Source organism: Haplochromis burtoni, unplaced genomic scaffold (assembly GCF_018398535.1).
Source record: "Haplochromis burtoni strain Fernald_Lab_line unplaced genomic scaffold, NCSU_Asbu1 Contig_16, whole genome shotgun sequence".
Classification (NCBI taxonomy): Eukaryota; Metazoa; Chordata; class Actinopteri; order Cichliformes; family Cichlidae; genus Haplochromis; species Haplochromis burtoni.
The window spans coordinates 2033936-2053038 of NW_024582377.1; the positions used below are offsets into that span (position 1 = coordinate 2033936).

The 19103-nt window shown below is 40.6% G+C and overlaps 2 protein-coding genes across 2 annotated transcripts in view; one reads left to right on the top strand and one right to left on the bottom strand.

Annotated features, from left to right (window-relative positions):
• Positions 1-4977, bottom strand: part of LOC102313607 — a 9177-nt gene extending 4200 nt beyond the window's left edge. The window contains exons 1-7 of the mRNA XM_042218156.1: positions 4847-4977; positions 4299-4388; positions 3829-4095; positions 3582-3748; positions 3194-3330; positions 2974-3117; positions 53-213 (exon numbers count right to left, since the gene is read on the bottom strand). Coding sequence (XP_042074090.1) covers positions 53-213; positions 2974-3117; positions 3194-3330; positions 3582-3748; positions 3829-4095; positions 4299-4388; positions 4847-4928 — 1048 coding nt within the window. The 5' untranslated portion in view covers positions 4929-4977. The remainder of the gene's footprint in view (positions 1-52; positions 214-2973; positions 3118-3193; positions 3331-3581; positions 3749-3828; positions 4096-4298; positions 4389-4846) is intronic.
• A 5944-nt stretch (positions 4978-10921) lies between these two features.
• On the top strand, positions 10922-18844 carry LOC102313512 (serine/threonine-protein kinase Nek9). The gene is made up of 23 exons (XM_005916805.3): positions 10922-11735; positions 12076-12253; positions 12350-12405; positions 12496-12566; positions 12656-12761; positions 13209-13340; positions 13430-13540; positions 13661-13725; positions 13804-13854; positions 13953-14145; positions 14227-14371; positions 15165-15365; positions 15538-15584; positions 15683-15844; positions 15954-16062; positions 16150-16311; positions 16435-16602; positions 16688-16747; positions 16842-17032; positions 17126-17284; positions 17380-17481; positions 17574-17627; positions 17727-18844. The coding sequence occupies exons 1-23, from the start codon at positions 11550-11552 to the stop codon at positions 17904-17906; spliced, it is 2889 nt and encodes a 962-aa protein (XP_005916867.1). The 5' UTR covers positions 10922-11549; the 3' UTR covers positions 17907-18844.
• The last annotated feature ends 259 nt before the right edge of the window (positions 18845-19103 follow it).

A 19103-nucleotide genomic window follows, 5' to 3' on the forward strand; every position in this document is an offset into this window, starting at 1 on the left:
AAAGTCGCGGGGGATGATTCAGCAGGTGACGGCTGAACAGATTTCCCCGGACCATCAGCAGATGTGAGGATGTGCTGGCTGGGTCCTCCAGGACCCTCAGTTAACGAGGAGTGATGCTGGACGGGCCCCTCGGACCCTCCAGCTGACGAGGCATGAGGCTGGGCGGGCGACTCGATCAGCTGACCGAGCTGAAGGTGGCTGCTGATCAGCTGACTGAGCTGAAGGTGGTTGCTGGGCAGCTAACTGAACTGAAGGCCGGGAAACACACTGTTCATTTTTAAACATGGGCACAGGAGTAGGCACAACAACTTCTGAATTAACTACTCCTGAGTTACCTGGCTGGGGCTTATGAATATCTGGGATAACACACATGTTGTTTGCGCTCACAGATGTGTTGAGTTGAGGACGAACAGCAGTCTCTACATGCTTGACAGGTTTTGAAGCATGACAATCATCCAGAACATTCCTAGCCGGCTGTTCAGACAAAATCCCAGACTCCTGCTGGGACTGTGAATGCTGGCGGCGCATCCGCCACTTGCCAGTTGAAATGGGATCAGGGCTGGCAAAATGTGACATGGAGAAACGCTGCTGCGGAGTGGAAATGAAAACTGCACCAGTCCGTACTACAGGAGAAAAGGGAAGTGCGGTTGGGTGGTGATGGCGAGGGTTGCATTTCTGCTTTAAGGATGGATCAAACGATTTGGCGATAAATCTTGGCAAAAACTGCCGCTGACGTCGAGAACAGCACGTGGTGAGGGCCTCCAGGAGGGGGCGCGAACGTTTTTCTTGTAAAACAAAGGGGGGCCTAACAAAAACAGTTTGGGAACCACTGCTATTCCATATTACTATTTATTTAATTATAAAACACTATGCAAAAGTGGCGTGTGTGGAAAACTAAGTGCCCCATGATTCAGTAGCTCGTTGAACCACCTTTAGCAGCAACAACTTCATCAGTCTCTCACATTATTGTGTGAAGGAATTTTTGCCCACTCTTCTTTATAGCAGCGGTCCCAAATCCTTTTTGCGCCACAGACCAGTTTATGTCCGACAGTATTTTCACAGACCGGCCTTTAAGGTGTCGCAGATTTATACAACAAAATAAAACCGGTACCGCTACCCCCCCCCAAAAAAAGAAGATTTAATCATAACACAGTTAGGGAAACCAAGTTAACAATAAAAATTTAGTTATTTATTTTTAATAACGATGAAATGATAATGATAAAAACAGATAAAAACATCCAAAAACCATAAATTTCAGTGTGTGAATGTGTGTGTGAATGGGTGGATGACTGGATATGTAAAGCGCTTTGGGGTCCTTAGGGACTAGTAAAGCGCTATATAAATACAGGCCATTTACCATAAATTTCACACCCGAGCCTCAGCTCTCATGGCCTGGTACCAAATGACTCTGTCCATGACCCAGGAATTGGGGACCGCTGCTTTATAGCATTGCTTTGGTTCATTGAGGTTGGTGCACAGCTCTGTCAAGGTCAACAGCATTTCAAGTAACACCTTGATTATTTTCTTTATTTAGTCATTATGTTGTAGATCTGCTCCTGTGTTTGAGATCATTGTTATATCACAGGGGTGGCCAACTCCAGGCCTCGAGAGCCGGTCTCATGCAGGTTTTAGATAACATCCTGAGTCAACACACCTGAATCAAATGATTAGTTCCAGGCCTCTGGAGAACTTGAAATGTTGAGGAGGTAATTTAGCCATTTAAATCAGCTGTGTTGGATCAAGCACACATCTAAAACCTGCAGGACACCGGCTCTTGAGGCCTGGATCTCCTGTTCTATCACGACTCAGTCTGGCACAAGCTTTAGCTGTCAGACCTCTCTTTTGACCCCAGAACGATTTGGTACACAGAGGAGTTTACAGTCAACTCGACAGTGATTGCAAGGTGTCCAGGATCTGTCACTGTAAAAGAAGCCCAAATCATCACCTCTCCACCACTGTGCTTTACAGGTGGTATGAGGTGTTTGTGTTGGGTTGGTTTGCTGTATTTGGTTGTTACTAAACGTGGCGAGTACATTTTGGACAAACATCTACATTATCCTTTAGATAGATATGTAAAACCTATGCTGTGCTGCCTTTTTTACAATTGCACTGTCACTTTTGATGTGTAGTCTTTTTTCTGTTTTTTGTTTTGTTTTGTTTTTCACTGAATGTTGGAGACTTTGTCACTTCTAGCATGTGATCTAAGAAATGAATTTTTCCCCCCCTCAATGCAATCAATGTTTGTAGGATTTTGGAACTTAAAGATGGAGATTCATTAATGTTTCTTGAGTTTTCTATGAGTGCTTCCCATATGGAAAAGATATATATAAATCTTACAAAGTTTGTATCCGTCTTGTGTGAAACTTGTATGAAAAGCATACAAGAGTGAAAACAGATATAAAATCCCTTGAAGAATTATATAAATGAAACTTGTGTTTTGGATACTTCCTAAAACAATATATGAAAGTAATGAGAAAGTGGCCGCTTTCATGAATAAATCATATAAGCCTTATATGATTCACTATATGAAGTAGGCCACATCTTATGCAAGTCTTTTATACGTTTTTTCTTTTCCATATGGGTTTCTTTGTGTGTAAACCTAGTTAACTTTGTTCTGACATCACTCTGATCTCTCCACACAATATTTTGATCTCTCTACACTGCCAAACACAATGAAACTGGGGCTCCTGTGACTCCTGTGACTCCAGTACACTGATGCTAATGTGGTACTAATGATCATAATGATTTAACTTGGTAGATGTACGAACTCCAGCACAGCAAATCTTTCTATTGGATGTAAGCAGATTATAAAACTCATGTGTCCATGTAAGATATAGAAATTTCCAAAACATTTTAATATTGTTTACTGCACTGTAATACACTTTTCATTGACTTTAATACAGTTTGAATGATACAAGTTTAAAAATGCCCCAAACATAAAACATATGAATCATTCCAGGTTTCTGGAGTGACTATCTTGATGGTACTTCACATATCCAGTCTAAGTTATGCCCATTGCAGTTTCCATCATAGCGGGTCTTCCAGGGATTAGAGGAGGAGTAAATGATAATCACACAATTTTCCTCCTCAACATTTGGTTCTCCATCCATCCAGTACCTGAGAAAAGGCGAGACAGATAATTAAGTGGAAATGATCTATAAAAATCTATAATTAATAATCTGTCTTTTCTTACCTTTGTTCCACCTCTGTGACATTATTAAGCCACACCCATGTCCCCACTGTCGCTATGTCAGTAAGACCAACCCAGAATCCATTCACCCACTGATGAGGATTGTTTTTTAGAAGTTTGATGGTGTTACTCACGAATGCCTATGTGAGCAAAAGAAAGAGAAAAATACATTTAAAATTTAGTCAATAAAAATTGTAAATTGCCTACTTACAAAACTGGCCACGATTGCCTGTGGGATACAAATTATGCCAACACAGAAACTCCTAAAGAGCCTTAAGGCTACATTTAAAAATCTTTGCTAATCACTTTCAGTGACTATTGTATGTCTGTGGACGATGTATGTAGATGACTTATCTGTTTTCAAGCTTCTTCTCTCTTATTTTCAACCCACCTGCTCCTGTTGGTTATCAATCACAACAAGGTCAGAGCCACGACTAACACAGTCCACTCTGCTCTCATGCCAGTTCCTTTTGACAGCAGAGGACTCGGTGGAAGAGAAGAAATAGCAGGACGAGTTGAAAAGAGCCCATCCAGGAGCGCATTTATCACAAGAGTTCTCTGAGAGAAACAAAGGATTTCTTGTCATTTCAGGTACTTTAATGTATTCAGAGTTCACAGATTAAAACAAAACTTCTCACCTAAAACTGATATGTTGGACTTTAGGTTTGTCTTCTCCACTTGCAGTGCTTGCATCTGTTTCTCATAACCATCATTGACGGTCTTCAGCTGCTCAATTTTCACCTTTACTTCTTTGTGGTTGTTGATCGCGCTCTCTAACGCCTTCTTGGCCTCCTCTTCAGCTTCGATCACATCGCTGTGGTTGCCTCGGAGATAGTCAAGCTCATTGAAGAGCTGTGTTACAGCTGGGTTGGAAATGTGCAAGGAGTCCTCTTTGACTTTGGCACCTACACAGGTAAGAGAGACAGCAAGTGTGATATTAATATAATTAGTTCATCATTATGAAATGATTAGTGTTTTGAAATATGGAAAATGTGCATTTCCCCTTGTGTGGTTGCTGAGAGTTCAACAATTATTGTATTGGCTAACCAATATTGTTACACAACCAAGCACGAGTAAACTGTATCATCACATGAGCTGTTACACTCACACTTAATCGCAAAAACAACAGCGACTATCAGCAGCACAGCATTCAAGAGTCCCAAGCACAGTAAAACCCATCGATTAAATCCATCTCCACCTGCAGGGTCAAACATACAAATTTTGAAAACAAAAAAACGATTTTCAGATAAACACTTTTCATTTAAATCCACTTGTTGACACTTGAAGATGATTCAGAAATGCAGCAAATAAGTAAAAAGCTAGAAATTAGACTGAAGTAACTCGGAAAAATATAGTATAAAACTATCAAATTTAAACTATTAGACGTTTTATTCCCATCCTTTGGGCCATCTATTATTCTCCCTACGGCTTTACTAATGTGTAGGTAGCATAATGAATAATAATTATAATAAATATCACTTTAAAACTAGTTATTTGGGCATAATACCACAAATTCTTCATTTGTTAAAAATTATACAACTACCAAAAAAATGTGAATACATAAAATCACAGGCTGATCTGCATTTATGAAGGAAAAGAGTGGGAAAACTGTAGAAATGCACAAAATAAAAATCAAATAGGAATTCAGTGCCATACCTTGTCCGGATATGTTGTAGCTTTTGAAGAAAACTGGAGGAAACGTTGGCCTAACTGATCTTGTCCTCTGTGAAGTCTCCATTGCAATGCTGCAGGTTCTGCCCACTGAGCTGCTTTCCCCTCCTTATATACAGACACAAGGCATGTCTCATGGACTCACATGCCTCATGAAGCCTTTATCATTTTGTCATAGACTAATTAATATAAAAACTCTCCCTAAATATTTTGGATTAATAGATAAAAAATAAATATATAAAGTCCCCATCAAATACACTGTGTGCACAATTATTAACCAAGTTGTATTTTTGAGGATTAATTTTCATTATGGATCAAGGACAGTGCTCTTGGTCAATCCAAAATGTTAATTAATCTAAACCCAAATGTTTACGAATGTAAAAGTGAGGTTTTGTCTTTAAGAGAATATTTATATATATGTGCAGAATTATTAGGCAACTAAATGAAAAAAATGAACATTCTCCCATCTCACTAGTTTATTTGCAAATGTTACAGTGAGAATAATAAAACAACTCAAAATGTACACTGTGTAATTTTGAAAATGTAAAATGTGTCAAAATAAAAAATAAAAAATAAAAAATCTGTGACTAATATCGCCATCCTTCTTTTCAATCACTGTCACAAGCCTTCTATTCATGGAGTCTGTCAGTTAACTTTTTGTGCAGCAGCAACCACAGCCTCCCAGACACTTTTCAAAGAGGTGTACTGTTTCTTTTCATCCTTAAGGCCTTTACTGGCTAGCCAGGCAGTGGAGTACTTTGATGCATGTGATGGAGCATTGTCCTGCATAAAAATCATGGTCTTCTTAAAAGATGCAGACTTTTTCCTGTGAGACTGCTTCTAAAAACTAACAGTAGGTTTTGGAGTTGATTTTCAGGCCATCTTCAACCTGAAGAGGTCCAACCAGCTCATCTTTAATAATACCAGCCCATACCATTGCCCCACCTCCACCTTGCCGGCGTTTAAGTCGAAGTGGAGCTCTGTGTCTGTTACTGATCCAGCCACTGGCCCATCCATCTGGTCCATCAAGAGTCACTCTCATCTCATGAGTCCATAAAACCTTTGAAAAATGTCTGTTCAGATATTTCTTGGCCCAGTCTTGACGTTTCAACTTGTGTGTTTTGCTCAGTGGTGGTCGGGTTTCAGCCTTCCTTACCTTGGCCATGTCTCTAAGAACTGAACACCTTCTGGACACTCTGGGTAGGTTGCAGTTCAGGAGCATGGCAGCACTGGAGGATAATGGGTTCCTGGTAGCTTCACGTTTGATTGTTCTCAAATCTTTGGCAGTTAACTTGCATCTTTTATGCTCAATGCGTTTCTTGCAACCCTGTTGGCTATTTGCAAGAAAACGTTTGATGGTTCTGTGGTCACGCCCCAATATCTTTGCAATTTCAAGAGTGCAGCATCCTTCTGAAAGACTTTTTACAATTTTTGACTTTTCAGAGTCCATTTAAATCACTTTTTTTGCCCATTTTGCCTGAGGGAGAGAAGCTGCCTAATAATTATGCACACCTTTATATAGAGTGTTGATCTACTTAGGCCACACCCTCACTCATTATGCAAATACAGATCACCTGATACACTTAAATCCAATAAGCACTCAAGTTTATTCATCTTGAAGTTGGAAAATATGCGTAAAAAATATGATATGGCCAAAATACCCACTTGCCTAATAATTGTGCACACAGTGTATGACTGTTTCCATAAAGAACTTAAATTACCTGTTAAGAACATAATTTCCAAATTGTCTCCAACTAACAACTTCAATCAAGAATGATAACCTGTTTTTAAAAGATGGTGTGCATAAGAACAAAAAATCAAACAATTACACTTACTGGACACTTTATTAGGTACACCTTGCTGGACTTTTGCCTTCAAAACTGATTGAAGTCTTCACGACAGAGATTGAACAAGGTGCTGGAAACATTTCTCAGAGATTTTGGCCTGTGCTGACATGATAGCAGCTACTACAAATATGTTGGCTACACATCAGTGATGCAAATCTGTCATTTCACCACATCCCACGGGTGCTCTACTGGTTACTGTGGAGGCCATTTGAGTACAATGAACTCATTATGTTCAAGAAAACCAGTTTGAGATGATTTGAGCTTTGGGACATGGCGCGTTATCCTGCCTCGTTCATGTCTGACTTCTGATATGAACAAGGCATTTCTAGAGTCAGAACTGGTTCATATCAGTTGTTCGTGGTTGTTCAAGTCAATATGTATGTTTACAACTATATACTCTATGTATAGTCCACTAATAGAAAAAAGCATCCACAGCTATAAAAGTGCAAAACCTTCTGCACCAGGCGACAAATAGGAGGCTTGTAAGTTGACCAGTGAACTCCCCACACACTACGACAGCTGAGTCTGATTGCACAACATCCATAACACATTTCCATTTCTGTTGCAATTTTCATGTAGGCTGATGCTTTCAAGCTAGCTTCAGAAGCTGAGGAATGAGCTCTTTTTTGGTCCCGAAGCCTGACGTGCCTGGGCCTGTCTTCTCAGCATCCCCCTCAGTCCCACTGGTTACCATAATTGCTGCAAAACCACTAAACTACTGTGAACTGCATAATTAATTTGAGCTTGTACTGCAATAACTTATTAGTGATGTGGTTTTGAACTTTTTCATTACCAAAATACACAAATCAGTGTAACTTATATGTCAAGCGCATGTGTAAAATTCAGAGTGGCTTTATTGGGTGTGCCTGGACCCCCACTCACTGGATATTTTCTCATTTTACACCACTCTCTGTAAATACAAGAGATGGTTGCGTGGAAAAATCACAGTAAATCAGCAGTTTCTAAGATACTCAGACCAGCCTGTCATGCACCAGCAACCATAACACATCCAAAGTCACTGAAATCTTCTCTTTTTTCCTATTTCATCATTTGATGCTTCAGCAGGTCATATTGAGCATGTCTGCTTGGCTAAATCTCTTGAGCTGCGGCCGTATGATTGGCTAATTAGGTATTTTCTTTAACAAGCAGTTGAACAGGTGTACCAGTGACCAGTGATAGAAAGTAACCAGTGAATGTGGATGCCTACTGCCAATTTGTGCAGTCATCGTAAATATTAGAATATGTTCAGGACAAACTTGGAAAGACATTTTTGAGCCATTGAATAACCAAACAAATATTGCAAATTATACTGTGCTCTTACATAATTTATTAAGACTAATTTCAATATGGATGTTTTTTTATGTTACACAAGTGAAAAGATTTTTTTATTACTAGCTGTGAAAAAGCTTAATACTGTGCATGTACAAAATGTACTCCTTTCTTTTTTATGCAGTGGTTCTGACAGATGTTGAAATAATCTTAATTCTCTAAGTGCATGTTCAGCAACTTATATAGTTAACATTTGACCCAAAAAGAGGGAAATGAAACTTCTGGTGTCAAACAATAACAAGTGCAGTAACAACAGGGGTTATTAGCATTCAGCACTCCTGATGATCAATCTGCAAAAAATGGACATAAAAATGTTCCAATTTCTCAGTTCTCATTTCTTCTCTGGCATTCCTGTTCATCACTAACGCTCTGTGTCTGTGCCAGTCCATTAAACGTAAACTGGAATCCCTGATAACAGAAAATCAATTCAGTTCAGTTTTATTTATATAGTGCCAAATCACAACAGCAGTCACTGTTGTCACAACCTCAAGTCACTTTGAATTTGCGGTCAAAATATTGAAAACTACACCGAACGTGTCTTGGTTGCTATGCACTTACAGGTTTGTATATCTGAAAGTATTGTGGCCCATCTGATCTGTGGATCATAAAAGTACAACTTCACACACAGACAGGAGTGACTCAGTCACTAAATTATTTAAACATTATTGAAGTCCTGTCATGCTTTCAAGATACTCCAATTCCTTTATATTATTTCCACTTGGGTGTTTTATTGAAAATATGCTTTCGTTTAAATGTCATATGAATCTTCCCTTGCCTCCTGCAAAGAAGGAATGTGAAACTGACGCCCTTCAGCCACTTATTTGGCACACAGTGTTTTACACATTACTGACAGAGCTAGGTATATTATACCCAATATAACATGAGTATCTTCCTCTTTAACCCCCCTCCCCAAAGGAGTTGTTTTACGTCTTCACAAGCCACCCGGTGGCCTCATATAGGCATACGGATGAGTGATGAATGCTCTGAACTTATATTATAGATACCCGGGATGTACGAATTTAAAAATGGTGAGCTGAGAGACTTTAAAACTGATAAGTATTTTTTTGTTTTGTTATATAATTATTATTATTAGTAGTAGTAGTAGTATTATGGTTTATGCTATTTGTATATGCACAGCATATTGTGAACCCAGGTTTTATGTTGAAGTGCATTATGGTAAATGGCCTGTATTTGTATAGCGCTTTTACTAGCCACTAAGGACCCCAAAGCGCTTTACACAACCAGTCATCCAGTCATTCACACACACATTCACACACTGGTGATGGCAGCTACATTATAGCCACAGCCACCCTGGGGCGCACTGACATTATAAATAAAGGTGCTATGGTATTAATGAAGTTCCTTTTCCTTGTACAAAAGAGGGCTTGTATAACGACACAAACAAAATTAATTAATTTTCAAATCATTAATGTAAATAATGATATTGGTCCAAAATTCTTCACACCCTTGTGCTTTTAGCTTAAATATTTGTAAACCCGATCCGTCCTACAGGGTGTCGTGGTCTTTTTTGGTTTATGTAAGTATTCGCCCCCAAAAAACCTAGTTAAACAGAATTCAAATTAAAACCAACTTAAAATTATCTACTTAGCCTTGTCAGAGCTGTTAAAAGAAGGCTATTACTTAAAGTCACATATTTCCATATCCTACCAATGACAGGCTAATTTAATGTACTTTTCTCTTGTCATACTGACTCATGCTGACTCCCGTACTTTGCTATTACAGTCTCTAAGTGACCCCTTATGGGGCAAAGAAGAATCACTTTTTTCTCTGTTGTATTGCACAGTGCATCTGGGACTGTGCAGTGACTTGTATGCTGCTCACGTATACACTGATTAGCCACATAACATTAAAACCACAGAATGGACAGCTACAGTGAAAGAAGACGCTGATCATATCATAACACTGCAATGTTCTGCTGAGAAATACTGAGACCTGCAATTCACATGGATGTTATTTTGGCTCCCCCTGCAGCCAACGTGGAAGAGCTAAAAAGTGCAGTTCCACTAATGCCCACTTGAAGCTGACTCAAACAAAAAGAAAAGCCTCATAGACTCCCAGAACCAGAGGATGATTTAACAGATTGTTGTAATGCATGTGCTGCCTTAAAATACAGTGATAGTTGACAAAGCTATAAAATTATTAGTCTGTCAGAGTAATTTATTAATCTGATAGTCCAGCAACACATGCAATAATTAAAATCAGTCAATCACCTTTTATGGTATCACCTTTAATCAATATTAGAGACTCCTGGTGACCTTTTACTGCACTACAGTTGAGAGTGTGTTGACATATGTCATAACTGTGTGGTAGGCTGCCTATACAGTGGCTGACAAGAAAAGAGTGCAAAGGGTGCAGAAGCATCAAAAGCAGAGCAAATACCTCAGGAAACCACTTCTTTCCTTGGTTGGAAGGACATTAATGCAGGTTTCTAACACTGGCGATACTCAGTTTAATTGCCCAGTGCAATAACTTGATATATATGTGACTTTAGTATCTTGTCAATTTATTGCTGTTTATGGCCTCCCCATCTGAGCTGTTTTATTACGTTTTTGCTTCTATATTGTCTGTTTCATTGTGTTTTACATGTCTTAACATGTCTTCAGATGTAGCACTCTGAAATTTCGCCGTACAGTATCTGTGCTATGACAACAAAAATTAATCTTTTTAATTTTTCATAAAAAACAAAACCAATACTAGTATACATTGTCTTGCTTGTCCTGATGCATATTTTATGGTACGTGTGTTAGTGTATAGTAGCTACAACTGTAGGCACAGGGGTCAAAATGAATAAATAAAAATAGTAATACATATGCAAGACTCGAGAAGGCCGAGAAGTGTTGATGTTTCAACCAAGAGACAGACCGCGCTTGACAGTTTCCGGGTCTGAGCGCGAGGAAAGGATGGGCGAGTTGTCGGTGTTGTTGTTGTTTGTGTGTGCGAGGTCAGCTCATTTTAAACGCTCGTAACTTCTGTATTTCTTAAGAAGACCTCCCGAAACTATTTTATCAGAGTATCATGTACTCAGCAATTTAGTATTTGACTCTGTCGGCCGGGCTGTAATCTCGTTTTGCTAACTTATTAGCCAAGTCAAGCTAACTGACAAAACACACCAGTAATGTTCCCGGAAATAAGCGTCGTGACCTTCAATGTAAAATGCACAGCGACACGACAGAAGTTAGATCGTTTATTTTGAAAATTCACAGAAAATTTGACTGAACGTTCTCATTTTTGTTGTGTCGTGCTTGACACTAGTGCAACTACTGTAGTTGCATGCGTTTAGCTACGTTGTCTATAACAGTCGTTATATTCTATAAGTAGCTTTGAGAAATCTGACTTTACCCGAAATTTGACGGGGTTTTTTTTCATTAGCCGACAGCTGTAGCATGTTAGACGCGTGTGCGGCTTTCTAGGAGTCTTCCAGAAAGAGTTGTCGTCGGGCCTGTTCGGGTTATTTCCATCACTGCCATTGGCTAACAAGTTTCTAAAGAGAAATGTCACTGGAGGGCTATGAGAGACATCTGGACTCGATAAGCTCGGATTTGAGCAGCGGGTCTGTGGTCAGTGAGCGATCAGCTTTAGCCCATTTTAATGGCGAAGAGGAGAAGTTGCATTACATTCCTATCCGGATCCTGGGGAGGGGGGCGTTTGGTGAAGCGACTCTGTACAGACGGACAGAGGTAAGCAGGGTGTCAGCATAGCCTGATTTTGTTCTCGTGATTTATTGGCATGGTTTTCTTCATACCTAATGCTATGTGAGGAAATACCTTGCTAATACATTATGACTTGCAAGTGTCTTCTATTAAAATTGAATGCCTCACTGTTCTCCTCTGTGCACATCCTTGGTATTTCTCACTGTGGCTCTGAGAAATTCTTGGGTGAAAACAAGATGAATGAATCTCTCATGCATTGCCTGTTAGTCCCTTTGTAATACGTATCTGCAAGATTAGCTGCTATTCTAATAACACCTTGAGACATCTCTAATTGAGGCTCTTATTTATTTGGTTTGTTTCCCTATAGGATAACTCTCTGGTGGTATGGAAGGAGGTCGACCTGAACTCACTTTCAGATAAGGAGCGCAGAGATGTCATGAATGAAATAAGCATCCTCTCCATCCTGGAGCACAAAAACATCATAGCCTACTTCAACCATTTCATGGATAAAAACACTCTGCTCATTGAGTTGGAGTATTGCAATGGTAAGCCAGTGCACTGCTAACCTCTGATGATCTGATTGAGGTTAGTTTGGGTGTTGCTCATCTGTGACCGGGTGATAAATTGTCCTGTCATTGCAGGCGGAAATCTGTATGATAAAATCGTCCAGCAAAAGGGGACACTGTTCAGCGAGAAGGTATGAATGGACTATGACAGGCTGTTTATTTTAAACAAAATTGTTATGTTCTTTGCTGTTCTATGTGAATCTTGAACATGTTTTCTTCAGGTGGTCATATGGTACCTGTACCAGATTACTTCAGCAGTGGCCCACATTCACAAGGCTGGGATCTTACACAGGTAGGATGTTCGTGCTCTGACTGAATGTATCCGGCAGATGATTTTCGCAGATGAAACAATATTTTTTTCTCTCTTTTTGTAAATGGCAGAGATATCAAAACTCTCAACATTTTCCTGACGAAGACTGACCTTATTAAGCTGGGCGACTACGGCCTCGCAAAGAAGCTAGGCTCCGAATTTTCCATGGCGGAGAGTGTAAGTTGTGGCTCCCTCCCCAACATCTCTAAACTGGAGGCTACGATTAAGGAAATCTCAACAGTTGTTAATCATCCGTTCACTCTATTTACACTTGGTGTAGCGGGAGTGTGGTTCTTAGATTTGTGCCTGTTTTACATAGATTACTTAAACATAGATTCCAAAGATAAACTTGTTCTGTTGCTTTGTAGCTGAGGCATAGCTGAGTTTAGATTATCTTTGCAAAAATAGCACACATACTGTAAATGGAAGCGAGTAGGTGTATATGTTTAGCATTCATTAGCCACCTTGCTGCTGTTTACTAATGAGACTCTGCACTAAATGCAAGTGTTTACTGAGAGTTTGCTTTGCAGATACATGCCAGGGTGGTATAGTTTATGAATCAAGTTGAGATAACATGTTTCACTCATGATCTTAATGCACCATTTCCTTCCTTTGTATGTCCAGTGTGTGGGAACTCCATATTACATGTCACCTGAATTGTGCCAGGGAGCAAAGTACAACTTCAAATCCGACATTTGGGCCATGGGTTGTGTACTTTTTGAACTCCTAACACTTACAAGGACATTTGATGCTACGGTAGGTTTTCAGGCTTTCTGGTAGCGAGCGTAAATGCTGGATTTTTGACTCGAGAATGAGTTTATCATAATGTTTTTCTTTCTTTTCAGAACCCTCTGAATCTCTGTGTGAAAATTGTCCAGGGCAACTGGACTATGGAGTTGAACTCGGATATTTATTCATCTGCAATAGTGAAACTTGTGCATGAGTGTCTCGATCAAGTAAGTGAGAAGAACAATCAGAGTGTTGTTTCGAGTTTAAAAACAAACGTCTGACCCCAGAGATAACACTGTGGTTAAGTAAAGAGCTGATTGATATCACTAACCCTTGTGATCTTTCAGGATCCTGCAAAGAGGCCCACCGCTGAGCAGATTCTCGGCCAGCCATTAATTTCCTCCTGCCGACAGTAAGAACGCTTCGAATCCTCATATTGCCTCATTATGATAAAAATCTGCCACTCATTGACAGCTTCACTGTTTAACAGGGAGCTTGAAGAGCGAGTTTGCCTGCTAAATTCAGCCATGAAGAAACCAAAGTGAGTTCATGATTCCTCAGCTGTGTGTTCACCATCATAGAAGCAGGCTCGACATCTTTCCAACATGATTTAAATGATTTGTTGTGCTTGTGCAATAGGCTGAGCACAGTGAGCGAGAGTCCTGTCGCGGTGGTTACTCAACGCTCGAGGGATGTGTATTACTGGGGTGGAGGGAAGTTCACTCCTCAGAAACTAGACACGTTCAAAGCAGGCAGCAGTGCCCAGTATGTGTGTGCAGGAGAGAACCACTTTGCGGTTGTGTCAGTGGAAAAGGAGCTGTATACCTGGGCTGTAAGTATTAATCCATCGTTCTGTGGAAGACATATTTGATCCGGTTTTTGCTGCGCTACAGGGAACTTTTTCCACCCTCAGAATGTACAAGGCGGGGCTAAGATGGTGGGCCAGCTAGGGCACGGAGACCAGGCCTCGTATCGGCAACCAAAGAAGGTGGAGAAGCTGATGGGGAAGGCTATCCGACAGGTGGCATGTGGGGCTGACTTCACTGCCTGTGTCACTGGTAAGTGAAGAGGATTCCTGCTAAGGCCTGATTTCTAGTGCTGTGGTAAATGTTTGCAGTAGCTGTAGCATAGCTATATAACACTGCACCCTAACTGAAGCTGTATCCTGATATGTAGTTTACCAAAACTACATGTCACAGTGATGTAGGTACCTTAATGTCACTCACTGGTTTGTGAAGTCTGCAAACAAGCTGTCCTGCAGCTGGCAGTGTTGGGGTCATTACACAAGATAAATAATGTGTTACACGTTACTTGTTACTTTTATTTAAAAGTAATGCAGTACATTATTTAATTATGATTAATTTTGAGGACACAGAAACTCCTTCAGCATGCTGTCTGTGAAGATGCTTGCAAAGAGTCAAAGATGTTTCTGTCCTGCATGCAGTTTCCACTTTACCATCGCACTCTTATCCTTTTGTGCAATAAAACGAAGAGTAATGTCCATATCTGGCTGTTTGAGAAACTGCACCTCCATGTTGGCCTGGTTTTTCAGCCTGCCACCCAGGTTGCCACTTGAGTAATGCAGACTGCAGTGTCTGTATATCAATTAGCACAAGGACAGTGCCTGGAGTATGTTGTGAAGTCTTTTTTTTTTTTAATGCATTTCAGTAAAATTTAGTGTTGTTAAACAGTTAAATGCAGACACATCAGCACATAGAGTATAAATGTAGCGTGTGGTGTTACCCACCACAATGTAGGCTCTGCAAAGGTTCAGCACAGCACTACAAATGAAGCTGAATAAAGAAAACAGGGTCTGTAAAGCCATCGAAAATTCCTCTGCCTCTTTTGCAGATGAAGACCAGATGTACATGTTCGGGTCGGACTATTATGGCTGCATTGGAATCGAGGGCGAGCTGGGCGTGGAGATTCTGGAGCCAGTTCTTCTGGAGTTTTTTGAGGAGCGACCGGTGCGCCAGGTTTCCTGTGGAGACAACCACGTGGTGGTGCTGACTCAGAATGGCGACATCTACTCATGGGGCGTAGGAGAGTATGGTACATAGGGTTGCTGTTTTTAGCTGATGTTTGTAAGCATCTACCAGATTTCCTTCTTTGACTTTCATAATTGTAGCCAGTAGGTGGAAAAAGTGTCACTTAATAAATGTGCTGCATTTTAAGATTGCATCTCATCTTTAATCTCTTTTTATTTATTTTTTTCACATGGCAGGACGTCTTGGCCTGGAGTGTGAGGATGATTTTAATTCTCCTATGCAAGTAAGACTTACTTCAGTGTCATAGCAGAGGCCTCTCAGGAGCTGGTTAAATACAAATGAATTTAATGTTACATCTGCTGTTTGTTTGTTTGTTTTCAGGTGGAGATTCCTAAAGGTGCAACTATCTCATCAGTGTCGTGTAGCAGTGATGGGACTTTCTTTTTGACCGAGATGGGCAAAGTCTTGGCATGTGGAAACAATGACTTCAACAAGCTGGGGCTGACTCAAGGATTCTCTGGAATCAAAAACCACCCCGGAGAGGTAGTTAGCTGTATTTAAAGTACTTTAATAATAACAGTCTCGCTTTGTGCAGCTGTGCTTATAAATGCCTTTTTCTTTCTTTTTCTTTCTCTCATGTTTGGCAATCCAGAGTTACCAGGGGATCCCGTACATCACCACACTGACCTTGGTAAAGCAGCTGTCTCACTTCAAGATCCGGACCATAGCTCCAGGGAAGACACACACAGCTGCCATCGATGGTACAACAAAAAATAGTTATTATCATTTCTCTTCTAAAAAATAACTGTGTCAAAGAGGTTTCGTTCATATGATTTTTGTCTTTGCAGAACGTGGTCGTCTGATCACCTTTGGCTGCAACAAGTATGGGCAGTTAGGCGTGAAGGACTTTAAGAAACACCAATGTGTCCAGGTCCTTGTTGGCCCGTTTGGAGGGAAGATAGTGACCAAAGTGTCTTGTGGAGATGGATTCACCATTGCAGCCACAGAGGGTAAGAGCATGTGCACTACTGTGGTTCATGTATTGCTAACTATTATGATATTTATATCAAGTATTGGTTTGTTTGTTTTTTTTCCTCCTCAGAACAGTATGACATAATTGTTTTTTCTTGCAGACAATCAGATCTTTGCCTGGGGAAACGCAGGAAATGGGAGACTCGGGATGCCTGCTGATAAAGGATTCGGCTCCGAGGTTTGCCCCGCCATGCCGAGGCCAATATTTGGTTCCCTCCACCACGTCCCAGACCTTTCTTGCCGTGGTTGGCACACCATCATCATAATGGGTCTGTCTAGAAAATCGCTGCACAGACACCAACAGAAGTTATTTCATAAAACAGCTAATTAATGCCCGTTTTTTCTAATTTGTAGAAAAAGTACTCAACTCAAAAACCATCCGCTCAAACAGCAGTGGACTGTCGACCGATAGGGGTAAATACGTTTGTTGACATTTGTGTTCTGATTAATTTTGTTTTCTTGAAAGTTAATTCGTGTGTGTGTGTGTGTGTGTGTGTGTGTGTGTCAGGGCTGGCCCATGAGGAATCTCCATCCACGTCCATGGATCTGGACATCGAACTTGGTGCCGAGACGGAGTGTCGCGACAGGGGTCTTGGGGGTACAATGGAGGTTAATACAGAGGATTGCTTCCTGGAAACTCCAATGATGTTGATGGCGAATCAGACCGGGGACAGCTCCTGCCCTCTGTGGCTGAGAAAGGTTTGTTACCATGGAAGCACAAATAAATAAGGAAATCTTGATTTTTATTTATTTATTTTTTTATCTTAATTTTGTGATGTTCTCTTCCAACAGGAGCTCGAAGATGCAGAGGTCATCCCGATACCAGACAACTCGGAGCCTCTCACTCCAGGCCAGCTCTCTTCCTTCTCTAAGAGTGTTACTTTACCGTATGAAGAACTGAAAGAGCTTAAAGCAGCTGCAGCAGCAGTCGGCAGCATGAAGGACCTACCGGTAAAGCAATCAGCTGCTGTTTATATACGATTTCCACTAAGCACTCTTAATAAAGTGGCTATATTCACTTTAAATTCTCTGTGTTGGCTTTACAGACAAAACGAATGAGCTGTGATAAGGTGAACGGACTGGAGGAGGATGGCTTGGCAAAAGGAGAGTCTTATGGGTGTTGCAATTCAAGTAGTGAGCTGACACAGGTAACATACTCAAGAATCCGAAGCGTGAGTAAATGCGGCATTCACCGCAGTGCTTCGATGACAGTAAACCCTTTTGTTGTGGTTTTTTGCAGCTGCGAGAGACAGTCGCCCGTCAAGAGATGAGAATCCAAATGCTTGAGAAACAGGTGATTGTTTTTGGTTTATGTTTCAAATCCAGCGACCTCTGAGCTCACTTTGATTGTTGTGTCTAAATAACACCAAGCACACATCTCTGCTGCCTGTAGATCAGTGAGCAGCGGCTGGAGAATGAGAGGCTCTGGGCGGCCATCAATCGTTCTGCGCTGCAGGGAGCAGTATGCGACAGTAATGGAAACCATCCCTCCGCTCGTACGCCCATGGATGGAGGAAGAAGAAGAGGCGGGCTCACAAATCACGGAGGCCGATCTGCTGGGGCCAGCGTGTGAGGCTTAACGCGCAGATGTCCTGGCCATGGGTGAAATGTCAAACCCTCCTAGCACATACTGAGTTGAGCAACGTGAGGTGGACGGGCAGCAGAGACGTCATCCTCATTTCCACTCAGAGGTTACATGACAGATGTTAGCACAGTGCTAAGTTTCACGATTACATTTTATTGCATAGGTGTAATAATGTAAAGATGCATCGCACACGCTCAGTGCAAGCCAGCCTGATCCTCCAGACAGGAAATGTTGGCTGGATTCAACAAGAAGCATCAGACCTTAACGCCTGGGAGAGACAATCTGGTCATAGTGTTACACTGCCTCGTGCAGCAGACGGCAAGTCTGCACGTTTGGTGGTGGTTTTGTTCCGTTTTGGTGACGCTTCAGTCCTTTAGTTCCTCAGAAGTTAGTATTTATCAAATACCAGGTAAGGCTAGCTTATGCAAATGTATCCAAAGTGTATGTATATGCAAAGGGTTGTCAGTCTGTATGCTGGCAGCTTCTTCCAAAGTAAAAACATAACATGTACATCATGTTTTGTTCCACTTTTTACATTTTCATTTCTTCTGATATTCCTAAAAGGTGAAAGCGCTAAACAGAACTCAGCCTCTAAACCTCTTTTGGTATTTATCGCACATTTTAGCGATTGCAAACTTATTCGAATTAATTCATGCAAACATATACATACAGCTTAAATTGCATGTTTTATTGTTGTATTAAGAGCACTTGTGTGAAGCAAAAAAACTACTGATTCTTTTTTTCTTTTTTTTTAAATATGAGTTAGTTTTCCTGTTTTCTTTGTGACACTGAACACTTGAACAGTTTGCGTAAAAACAATTGTGGTCTTTCAAACATTTATTCTGTAGTTGAACATGAAGCTATAACATTTTTCTTTTTTGTAACGGTTTTGTCTCTGATGCTTTTTGAAATTTCCTCATTTTTTGTTTGCAATTTTGTCATTTGTGAAAACAAAAAAGTTTATATTTCATTTTTCTTTTTTTGTAGTTCTGTTGGATCCATTTATTCTCATGTTATGAGCTGTGTGTGTGCGCGTGTGTGTGTGTGTGTGTGTGTGTGTGTGTGTGCGCTCACATGCTTCAAATATCAACTGTGTAACTCCAGAGTATTTTTTTTTTTAATGTTGGGGGAAAACATCATACATTACAGAGTGCCTTAAGCTATTAAATCTTGAATTTGTGCATA